This window comes from Thamnophis sirtalis, unplaced genomic scaffold, assembly GCF_051295495.1.
Source record: "Thamnophis sirtalis isolate CommonGarterSnake01/CBP01778 unplaced genomic scaffold, rThaSir2_p1.2 scaffold_3, whole genome shotgun sequence".
Taxonomy (NCBI): Eukaryota; Metazoa; Chordata; class Lepidosauria; order Squamata; family Natricidae; genus Thamnophis; species Thamnophis sirtalis.
The window spans coordinates 170964712-170977030 of record NW_028261383.1 but is presented as its reverse complement, the minus strand read 5'-3'; the positions used below and the strand labels follow the sequence as shown (position 1 = coordinate 170977030).

General features: G+C 42.5%; 1 protein-coding gene across 2 annotated transcripts in view; it reads right to left on the bottom strand.

Annotated features, from left to right (window-relative positions):
* Window positions 1-11786, bottom strand: part of SMC1A (structural maintenance of chromosomes 1A) — a 35820-nt gene extending 24034 nt beyond the window's left edge. For both annotated transcript variants that reach the window (XR_015696078.1, XM_087710928.1), the window contains exons 1-7: window positions 11538-11786; window positions 8976-9164; window positions 7714-7826; window positions 5764-5967; window positions 4493-4731; window positions 2232-2490; window positions 400-540 (exon numbers count right to left, since the gene is read on the bottom strand). Coding sequence is in view for 1 of the 2 variants with exons in the window: in XM_087710928.1 (XP_087567054.1) it covers window positions 400-540; window positions 2232-2490; window positions 4493-4731; window positions 5764-5967; window positions 7714-7826; window positions 8976-9164; window positions 11538-11646 (1254 nt within the window). In the remaining variant the exon portion in view is untranslated. The remainder of the gene's footprint in view (window positions 1-399; window positions 541-2231; window positions 2491-4492; window positions 4732-5763; window positions 5968-7713; window positions 7827-8975; window positions 9165-11537) is intronic.
* Window positions 11787-12319: the final 533 nt, after the last annotated feature.

Sequence of the window (12319 nt, the reverse complement as noted above, 5' to 3'; positions counted from 1 at the left end):
ATATGAGTAGATTCCATGGAGCATTTTATGGGGATGCAGGAGAGAGATAATAAAATAAGGCACTTGGGTGGCATTCAGTTCCCTTTCTTCCCTTACTCTCCTAATTGTAAAGCTAGACTTCAGGCCTCAGAAATAATGCTATGGCTGGGGACGGGGGTGGGGGGGGGAATCCCAATGATCTGGGGATGGGCTTCAGGGTTCTACTGTGGTTTGTTTTCTTCTCTGTTGGAATAACAAAACAAATGTAAATTCAAATAAATGTGACTCAGTTTGTATAAAATAAATTCAGTACATCTGAGGCACTGAAACGGATGAACTGGGCGCAAAGTTTGTTTAATTTCAGGAAGAGTGCTTTCTACAGCAAGAAGGAAAGCTTAGCAAAAAGACAAGAGGGCTGACCTCTGTTTCTACTTTCTTCCTCTCTTCTAGATCCAGGCGGTCTTGATCTGCCTTCTGATCGCGGTTGAACTTCTCCAATTCCTGAGCCAAGGTGGCTGCCCTTTTGCTGGCCTCCTCCTTCAGACGATGGTATTTTTTTACCTGTTCAATATAGGATGAAAACAAGCAAAATGATTTATTTAGATCTCGTTCTTTCATAATTTATTTCACCCCGCCCAATCTACAAAGACTATGAAAAGGTATCTTATTCCACAGTGAAACATACAAAGGGTATGTGCAAAATTCTGATTCAGTTTAAACTGCCTCTCAACCAATCTCCAAGACCCTTCTCTTATCCCCAAACTTGGAGATGCTGTCTCTGGGGCAGGAGTGGGGAGGGAGGATTAAAAACTTCATTTTATTGATAGCAATGGGGCCCAGAACGGCTGATCAAGGAAGAAACACCTCTTCTCTTCATTGCTGGATTTTAGGTAGGATTTAACAGCATTATTTCACAGTGTTTTGTTCTTCCCAACCAATTATGCTTTTTGAAATCCGAATCACTCTTCTTTTCTTAGCTAATTAGTTAGGCATCATTGAGTTCAATTCAAACTCTTGAGATTCTGTTATAGTGGATTTTAATCCCCGAGTGTAAGATATATAGAAATACATAAATTATTTTTTAAGTGGTTGGGTTTCCAAATATCATGGTCAAAAAAATTCTCAGAAAATCAAAGTACTTTCATCACAATCGCACATAACTAGCTCTTTACATCCCAGTTCAATATTAGGCACCATTAGGCACCATTTCTCCAGGGACATTTCATCTCATTGTTCCAACATTAAATTAATTTTAGCCTGCTTCTGACTTGGACTGATTTTTTCCCAGCCTGCGTAAAATCATATGCTTTTTTCTAAGCAGAAAGAGAAACCTATTTTTGCACTACTGCAATGTGCTCTACATGGGGCAGCCCTTGAAGAGCATTCGGAGACTTCAGCTTGTCCAGAATTCAGCCGCGCGAGCGATTGTGGGTGCACCTCGGTACACGCACGTTACACCTATCCTCCGCGAGCTGCACTGGCTGCCTATTGGTCTTCGGATACGCTTCAAGGTGCTAGTCGTCACTTATAAAGCCCTTCATGGTATTGGACCTGGGTACTTGAGAGACCACCTGCTGCCAATTACCTCCAACAGACCGATTAGATCCCACAGATTAGGCCTCCTCCGAATTCCATCCACTGGCCAATGCCGACTGGCGACCACCCGGAGGAGGGCCTTCTCTGTGGCTGCTCCGGCCCTCTGGAACGAGCTCCCTGTGGAGATTCGGACCCTCACCACCCTCCAGGCTTTCCGCAAAGCCCTTAAAACCTGGCTGTTCCGACAGGCCTGGGGCTGATGAGTTCCTGTCCCCGCTCAAATGGTGTGGCTGTTGATTGTTTTTAAATTGTTTTCCCTATTTGTATCCCCTATCACCCCCCGACTTGGGTTGTGAGCCGTCCTGAGTCCCTTCTGGGAAAAGGGCAGCATAGAAATATAATAAATTCAATTCAATTCAATTCAATGTTTTCATGCTATGTGTTCTCTTGGGAGATAAGTGCAGGGTTTACTGATATCAACACATGCATAGAACCAATTTCCTCTCCCTCTACCTGAAAACATTAGAAATCACATTTCTACAGGCTCAATTTACACACACGCACGCAAAATAAACCAATGTTTTTTTTTAAATTAACAATCCTTTATTTCTGACTACTGGATTTGTAAGAAATCAAAACCAAAGACTCTAAACCCTCTCCAGCAATAATATCATAGCGGGATCTCATTCAGTGGGTCCATGGGCCTTTGGCCGTACCTGGTTTTCTTCTAGAGTGAGATCACGGCCTTGACTCTGGCTCTCCTCTTCCATGCGCTCTTCAAACTCCTGTCGGGCTTTCTCCACTGACAGCATCTCCTTCTCCAGCTCATCCATGTCACCCTTACGCTTTTTGTACTGCTTCTGTGCATTCTGCAGGGACTTTTTGGCAGCTTCCAGTTTCTTGATCTTATGAGAAGTATTTTCTTTGGCCTTGATATATTGGGGCCGCTTCTGATTCAATTCAGAATCCTTTTCCCTGTCAAAAAACAAACAAACAAAACCCTAGTTTCTTTTTTTAAAAAAACCCCAATCTTGATAATTCTGTCTAATTTTGTGCAAATACACACCACCCACTAAATTTTTACTCTAAACTAAGTAACTTTCTAGGCTATCTCTTTGTACCAGATGTGCTACGACACAAGCCATTGACCGTCTCCTGCCACATACCTCCCAGCGTCCGATAAGATCTCACAGGATGGGCCTTCTCTGGGTGCCATCGACTAGACAATATCGTCTGGCAGCTCCTCGGGGGAGGGCCTTCTCTGTAGCTGCCCCGGCCCTATGGAACGATCTACCCCCTGAGATCCGGACCCTCCCCACTCTCTCGGCCTTCCAAAAGTCTACTAAGACCTGGCTATTCCGGCAGGCCTGGGGCTGTTGACCCTTGATTGAGTTCCAGCCCCACTAAGGTTGAGTGCATGTTTTGTCCTTTTAACTTGTTTTGTCTCTTTATTTTAATTTTTTTTGTATTTTTTTAAAACTGTTTTTATGTAAGCCGCTCGAAGTCCTTCGGGATTGGGCGGCATACAAATTCATTAAATCTTGAAATCTTGAATTGAATTAGAATACCTCCTCCATGTAAAAGCATTAGCTATCATATTCTACAGGTCCAATTCTGTTATAATTTGTTTACTTCTAATTACTGGCTTTGTAAGAAATCAAAACCAAACATATATTTAAGAGGGTAGGTAAGTTGATATTCTCCAGATGTTTTGATCAGTTTCCATCATCGCCAGGCACCCTGGCCAATACAAGAAACAGAAACATCTGCTGCTATCTTTCCCAGACAGGATCAGCAAGAGCTATCCACACCTCCAAAACATGTAAACCTTATGCTTAACCAGGTCTAATTTTCAAAATAAAAATGCATCAATTTTTTATTCTTCTTTTAAAATCAAAAACTGTTGCCATAGCTCTCCCCTAGTTATCAAAATCATACCAGCATAATACTAGGCACACTTACAAAATTCAGCAGAGGACAAACTCAGGGTAACATGCAAAGATAACTGAAGTCTTAAGTCAACCACAATCATTTATGTATTGACTGGTCAATCAGCACAAACAGCAGTTCTAAACACATGCTTGTTAATACTCTTCTATGATAACTATAATACAACAGGCACTGCCTAAGAAATAGAAATGAAAAGTTACCTTGGGATAAGATGGCCAGCAAATAAATTCAATAAATAAAACAAAATAAAGTTTCATTTTTTAAAAAATAACCACTCATAAACACTATAGAATTCTCTCAAACACACAGATGTCACTTTAGTTTCCATGGCACGACAAAACCGCGGTCCACTAAAGCGCGCCCGATTAAAGCGCGTACCTGACGTCATCAGCAGCGCGACAAATACGACCGCGGAGAAAAAAGGGCGCTTTAAAAAGCGCTTTTAAAGCAAGCCGATTCACGTAAAGGTAAGGGTTAGGTTTAGGGTTAGGGTTAGGTTAAGGGTTAGGGTTACGTTAAGCGTTAGGGTTAGGTTAAGGGTTAGGGTTAGGTTTAGCGTTAGGTTTAGGGTTAGGTTAAGGGTTAGGTTAAGGGTTATGTTTAGGGTTAGGTTTAGGGTTAGGTTTGGGGGGGTTAGGGTAAGGTTTTTGCGTTAATTTTAACTTGACCGCTCACAGCGTGATGTTTTCGTTGCGCTGTGATGACATCAGGTACGCGCTTTCGTCGAGCGCGCTTTAGTCTACCGCGGTTTTGTGGTGGAACCTTTGTTTCAGATCTGAACTATCCAATTTAGTAGATAATTTAGCTCAGTTTCCGGAGTTACTTATTCTGCACACTAACTAGTCTTTAAGTGTTTTAATTCTGCACCACAGACAAAGGCAAGCACAGACTGCAAATGGCTCAGAGTTCCCTGAACTGTAGATGAACTGAGCTAAAGTGACTTCTTATTCTATGAAGGGACCCAGAGTTGTAATATAAAAAGATGCAGATCCCGTGAGCCTGAATTCCGATGCCCCCTAAAGCTTACTTGATCTCCTTTTCGATTTGTTGTTGCTCCCTCATGACTTTGCCCAGCTCTTTCTTCCTGTCCTTGAGTTCATCCTCCACCTTGTCCATGCGCTTCTTATCCTTATCAATCTCTTTGTTCTTGGATCCCAGTTCCTTGTTTAGCTTTTCAATTTCAGCCTCATTGTGGTACAGCTTGAAGAGTTGGAGCTGGACTTGAGCTCGCACAACCTCATCCTTTAGACGTTGGTATCGATCCGCCTGGTTCCCCAAAAAGGAAAGCATTGAATATACCACAGTCTAAATAAGATCAAACTCCATTTAAAACAGCCTTCAAAAGAACCCTTAGCAATAGTAACCTCATACGCTTTAGACTGGGTCCACGTGTTACATTAAGCCACATTTTATTACTCCTTGGTAAGCCTTATGCTAAGCCATATCCCATAACTGTAACCTGCAGTGCCCAAATACTGCACTCATATCATATACTAGAGCAAATCCACCACCACAAACCAAAGAAGAAACCACAAACAGGAAAGAAGATGGAAAAAGAAGGATAGTATAACATGGAACTAAGTTTCTACTTTAATCAAATGCAATGTAAACAGAGGGGATTCGCCACCCATCCACCAAGCACCATGGAAGTATGGGTAGTATGGTGCAATGGTTAAGATATCAGACTGGATCAGAGCCATGTTCCCACAGGCAGAGTGTCAGGCCTGCAGTTATATTCCTTTTAGAATTTTGGCCCGCCACACTTTCTCTTAATTCGTTATGGTGTTTCATTAGTATAGTTGATGGGAGGGGGGGATAGACAGGAGTAGGATTGTGGAATGTGTTGTTGTCATTCTTTTCTAGAAGACCAAGGTCATCTTTTGCCTCCGCACTTTTACACCTGACCGGAAGAAGCTGGGTGTGGATGCCAGCGTGGAAGAAGAAGATTGGACCATGTGATGGATTTGTGGGTGTGGGGACAAGATCATGAACTTTTAACTGGGTGGGATTCTGATGTCATTTCCAGAATTGGGATTAACACAGATGCGCTAGGATGTCTGCTTTATTAAATTGGAACTTTAAGGATCGTTTTGCCTTGGACTCTGATTTAATTCTACATGATACTTGGAAGGCTGACACAGAGCTCATTAGGTAATGTGAGCTAGTGATTTGGTTTTAGTCCACAAAGCTGCTGTAACAGCACCTAAAATGAGGAAGGAGCCTCCATGTGCACCTCTGTGAATTCCTAGATAAAATATGGGATTTAACTATAGTAACAAAGGCAGCTTATGATGTTACCTCCTCTTTCTCTTGCTTGGCCTCCTTACGCTCCGCAGCAATATTCTTCTTGCGATGGTAATTGAATTGGGTGTCTTCCTCTGCCTTGACCATCTCCTTCTTGCGCTTGTCGTACTCTTGAGCCAGCTCACCCGAGCGACTGATTTCTTCAAAGAGGGCCGTGCGTTCCTTGGGATTCTTCATTGCGATGGACTCCACCGCACCCTGGAATTTATTTAATTTATGAATATAGTTGCCCATCTCATATATGTGACTCAGCTAAGAATATGTTAACAATGAAACACAATATTAGCGAAGTAGAAAAAAAATGGGCATTGGTCACTGAAAATGAATCCTACAAAACAACCTGTAGGACAGTTGGTGTACACAGTGATTAAGATGCTGGCCTAGAAAACAAGAAGACTGTGAATTCTAGTCTCGCCTTAAATAGACACCTCTTAACAGGCCATCTAACCTTCCAATCTCCGGGCCCTGAAAAACATCCAAGTCTTCAGTATTATATGAAAGACCAGCAAAGTTAGAATCAATCTAAACTTAGTATGCGTAGGCTATTCCAGAAGGGCAGGAACGATGACAGAAAAAACAGGCTTCTGAAATCCCATCAAATGACATTCTTTGATTGAAGAGACCTGGAACGAACCTTTCTGGCAGACCCTGTGGGATGAGTAGAAATAACAGGGAAGGCTGTCTCACAAATAACCCAGCCTTATGTCATGGGGGGGGGGGTTCTATACATTTTTATTTATTTGTATCCTGCCTTTATTCTTTTTACGAATAACTCGAGGTGGTGAATATATCCAATGTAATTTCCTCCTCCTATTTTCACCACAACAACCATCCTGTGAAATAGGTTGGAGAGAGTGTGACTTGCCAAAGTCACCTAGATGGCTTTCACGATTAAAAGCTAGAAGTTATAGTCTCCCACTTTCTAGCCTGGTGCCTTAATGATTAGACAATACTGGCTCTTTAGAGATGGCAATTAACCAGCATCTTGACTTGTACTCAGAAGTACATTGAATTGAATTGAATTTATTGCACTTATATGCCGCCCTTTTCCCTGAAGGGGACTCAGGGCGGCTCACAATCCAAGTCAGGGGATACAGATAAGGGATAAAAAAGACAAACAAAACAATACACAATTTAAAAGCACACAACAACCGGACCATTCGAGGAGGGGGGCAACAGCTCTTTAGCCCCAGGCCTGTCGGAACAGCCAAGTTTTAAGGGCTTTGCGGAAGGCCTGGAGGGTGGTGAGGGTTCGAATCTCCACGGGGAGCTCGTTCCAGAGGGTGGGAGCAGCCACAGAGAAGGCTCTCCTCCGGGTAATTGCCAGCCAGCATTGGCTGGCGGATGGAATTCGGAGGAGGCCTAATCTGTGGGATCTAATCGGTCTAGTGGAGGTAATTGGCAGCAGGCGGTCTCTCAAGTACCCAGGTCCAATACCATTGGGTGCCAAAGCAGCTTGTAAAACAGAAGTATAACACTGATTTACTGAGGTGCATTCATAACTGCTTCTACCGCTGGCATTCCACATTAGCTGCAGCTTCCAGCCTTCAATAATCCAAAATGATAAGATCAGACAGTATAATGTCCTCCACATTCAGACTCATATTTATGACGGTTGCACCAGTTGCAGTGCTGATCATGTGATCAACTTTGGCAATCTTTTGCTAAGCAAAGTCAATGGGACAGCTAGGTTCACTTAACAACTTACTAACTTAACAACTACAGCAATTCAACCTAACAAATGTGGCAAGAAAGGCCATAAAATAGGGCAAACTTCACTTCACTTACCAATAGGAATTTTGGTTGTTATTTGAGGAATACCTATACAGCTGAGTTGCCATTGTTAAATCAGTAGGAGAGAAGTGTCAGTGAATTGGATTCTGTTCGATTGACGCTGAGAGACCAAGCAATTCAGTTGAACTCTAAATTCAAAAATACACCTACCTGGAAGACTAGGAAGTTCCTAGCTTTGATCAGAATGCCCAGCTTTTCCAACTCCTCACTGTATTCACTCAACTGTACCACTTTGTTGTTTATTTTGTACTCCGATGAGCTTCCTAAAAGATAAAGCTTTTATTTACCTTTGAACAAAAATATACTTATTTTGTTTGAATGTATGATGTACAAGGACAATAATGAACACAAGCATACTCGATGGTTGATTGGTGGGATTATACATAATTGAAAACAGTGATTATACAAATATAAATGGTTGGTAAATCTCTTTCATATCGGGATCCGTGATTATATAAAGGTATATTGTTATTAAACAGACAATCAAGAATGTAAGGGAATTAGGTTTATTGAAAAAAATATTAATTGTGATTGAATTCACATTGTACAATGAAAGTGAGGTATTTAGTTATACTAGAAGAAAAATCTGATTGTAAATGTATTTGAGAATATGGATGCAAAAACACTTGTAACCAAGCGACATGCTGTATGTAATGGATGAGATCATTTTTTTATATTGTTTTTTTTAATGTTTAAAAATAAAGAAGAGATTGCATATATATATATGTGTGTGTGTGTGTGTGTGTGTGTGTTATTTGTGCTGATAAATAAATAAAGGGAGACTAGTATAGATCTATTTCAAGCTATTTAGCTCTCATCAGCTAGCCATACCCTTACTGGGATTTGAACCTGTGCTGTATTGCATCTTAGGCAAACGTCTTAGCCATTAAGCCACAGGTCTCCTCCTTATCAGCTGAAGCCAGGGAAGAAGGTATATATTTAGAGTCACTAAAATTTGGCTTACCAGGGGTTGTGACACTCTCTCTCTCTCTCTCTCTCTCTCTCTCTCCCTCCCTCCCTCCCTCTCCCTCTCCCTCTATATGTATATGTGTGTGTGTGTGTGTGTGCATGCATATGCATATGTATATATACTTTTTTTTTACATTAAAATGTATATTTTACACTACATTTGGGGCTATACTGAATAGAGGATTATAATGAACATTCCTCTATTCAATACAGTGGGACTCACTTCACATCCCATATCCATGGAAGTGGCTTTCAATCCCATTCCCCTTGAAACTGTAAATATTTCTCCGAGGTAAGTAAGCTCCCTCCACCACTCCTTTAAAGCAGGCCAGCCCTACCAATCCTTGAAATCCAACCACCAACGTTTTGCAACACGGGATAATGGATTCCCCCATCCATTCTAGATCTCCCAAGAATTTCTCCAACCTGTATTTAATGCTTACCCACAATGACTCTTGCAAAGGTGCGATCTTCGATACCGTCTTCAGAGTAGACCATGCTGACAAATGCCCGGTTGGCGGCTGGTTTCCCAACAGGAGCTCCATGAATCAAGTCTCTCAAAGTCTTTACTCTCAAGTTACTAGTCTTTTCACCAAGCACAAAGCTGATGGCATCCATGAGGTTTGACTTGCCTAGATGAAAGACAGCAAAGAGAGAGATATTTTAATATAAATGTGTTTTGTAAAACAATGGACTGTGATTTGAATCAGCACTTGCCAAGCCTTGGTATTATAATTTTATTTGATGCTCATCATTTCAGAGTATTGTTTCTGAGCATGTGCAAATTATGAATTTCTCTCATGTAAAAAAAAATCTCCTTTGATTGAAAATTAGGTATTTTTCCAAACTCTCCATGATTTCTTCATGTTTTACTGATATGAGTTGCTCAATCCAGCCAATAATTACTACCTCCATCAGGGTGAAGTGACTTTTTTTTCTTGAGCATCAGATGCAACTGATATTTTCCTCTTTGCTCCTACGCAATGATTGAAATCTTATAGTAAAAAATTAAATTTGCAATATTTGGGTGAATCCTCCATACACATACTGTATACACACACAAGAAAAAACTTAAGTACTTTTCACCAATGTCAATACCACATTATGATAAATCTCATCCTTTTTTTCTTTATTGTCCTAGTTATTGGATGCCATCTGATAAGGTTCAACTCCTAATGACTCCATGAACAAAAGATTGCCAGTTCATCTTTTCTTCAGACCTATACTATCACGTTTTAAATCCCAAGAAAGCTAAACATTTCCCACAGCTGCACAACAGGCAGAATCGCAGCAGGGACAACTTTATGCAATTAAATACACCACCTCCTGGGACTTGGTCCAACACACAATTAAAAAAAAAAACCCTCAATATCGATATTTTATGAATGTTCCCTTTACTTCTGAATCCCAAAATTCTTCTAATGTATACATTTGCTCACATCACATCCCTTGTTACTATAGCTATCTATTTGCCCAGTACCTGAAACAGGTAGGCAACTCCGTAAACAAGCAAGGATGAGCAATACTTTTAACACATCTGAAACAGCATTAAGTAGATTCATAAGCAGAGATTTCAAAGGTGTTTCCTAGGGCATCTTCACATGAGCATCTTTCAAATATAAAAATGTGCTCACAACTAAGACATATGCAAAAACAGAGGAGTGAGGTCTTGTGGAAGTGGAACATAAGGATAAAATTTACAGTCAGATGAAAACCCAACCACTTTTTGAGTCTATTACAGTGTATTTGTATACAGGTGAGTCATACAATACTGCTTCCTATTTAAAAGAAAAACACATCCCTACACAGATATTGTCACTCAGATTTTATCCTAAGCCTTCACCCTGCAATGCTAATTTTCTAAATTGTATGATGGATCATATGCTGCAGAGAAGTATTTAATCATACCTACTCCCTATCCCACAAAGGTTCATTACAAGTCCTTTTATACCCCAAATAATACTTTATTGAACTTGTACGCCACTGAACTCTCAGACTCTGGGTGGCACCGAACAATGAAATTACTAGGTATAAAATCAAAAAAGCAAAAAAACCAAGATATAAAGTAGCATGCCAGTTTTATTTACCTATTATTAGTGTTTATGTGGTAACGCTGCGCAGTCAGTTGGGGTTAAGTTATAACAAATAATGTTGCCAAATTCCAGACCTTTTTAACCATGAAACACATAATTTATCATGCTGTGTGAATCGCGTGTACAAATATAAAAATATACAGTTCAAATATATAAATCAAATATATACATAGGTAGCCCAAATACACAACTCACTGATCAAAGGGCTACACAGTAGTTATTATCCGTGTTCACTGGTAATTCTTCCCTTGCCCCCTTTTTCTGCAGCAAATCCCAACCAGGATAAACCATGCAATTTAGTGTAAGAAGCAGGCACCTCTCTGTGGCACACACACAGTGTGTGTGGGGTGTGTGTGTGTGTGTGTATCCAGGAGCTGACCATCTCTCTATATCAGGGATCTCCAACCTTGTCAACTTTAAGCCTGGCGGACTTCAACTCCCAGAATTCCCCAGCCAGCTTGTCAACTTTAAGCCTGGCGGACTTCAACTCCCAGAATTCCCCAGCCAGCTTGTCAACTTTAAGCCTGGCGGACTTCAACTCCCAGAATTCCCCAGCCAGCTTGTCAACTTTAAGCCTGGCGGACTTCAACTCCCAGAATTCCCCAGCCAGCAAAGCTGGCTGGGGGATTCTGGGAGTTGAAGTCCGCCAGGCTTAAAGTTGACAAGGTTGGAGATCCGTGCTCTATATAGTTCTCACTGATGCCAGCCTGCCTTCAACCCGGGTCAAGCAGAACAGCGATTCATTCAGACATGCAAACACGCATCGCAGCCAGGCTTTGCTCTCGCCGAAGCCCACCGACCATAGCTTGTGCTGGGCAAAATTAAACGGGGTGTTTGCTTTCCCCTCACCCACCCAGCTTCCCACACGCGATACGGGCTTCCTTGTCCCGCCCCAGCCGAGGTTTGCCTTACCAGATCCATTGGGCCCGATGATGGCCGTGAAGCGCCGGAAGGGCCCGATAATTTGCCGCCCCTTGTACGATTTGAAGTTCTCGATCTCGATCAGTTTGAGGAACCCCATATCGCGAAGGCCAGGAAGCGGGCAGGAGAGGCGAAGGGGGCGGCAAGCCCCGACACGCGAACCCGGGGCGACCTCGGCTGCCCGCTCGGATAAACCCCCCGCCACCCCGGGCCCCGTCCGCTCGAATCCCGCTTCCCACAAGGGCGGGCGGGCGAAAATCTCGCGAGAGCTCGCCGCTACGTTCTCAACCCCGCAAACCCGGGAGCGCTCCCGCTTCAGCCACGCCTCCTTCGAAACACCAGAGATTTGATTGGCTGTCCCCTCCTCGAGGCGTTAGAACATACGAAGCTGTTCTCGCCTACCCCTAGCGGTGGTCTCCGCCCAAAGGCGCGCTCGCTTTGCCGCTCGCTGATAGGCTTTTCACTTCTAAATTTGCATAAACCGACCTTCCGGTAGATCGACTACATCCGCTTGAAAAGGGAGAGGCGGCGAAGCGGTTGCCATAGAAACCAGACATCAACACAACTTGCCGACAGAGGATCGCGGGAGGCGGTTATATTTCAGTCCGTGCTCCCGGCTCCTAATTGCGGGTTATTTGAATTCGCAAACCGCCAGTTCGAAAGGATCGCAGACAGGCCTCCCCAGTGATCTTGTGTTACTAGGGATCCTCCTAACTCTGAACTTCTGCGGGTTTTCTAACAAGCAAAGGAAATCTCCCCCTCCTCTCCCCCCC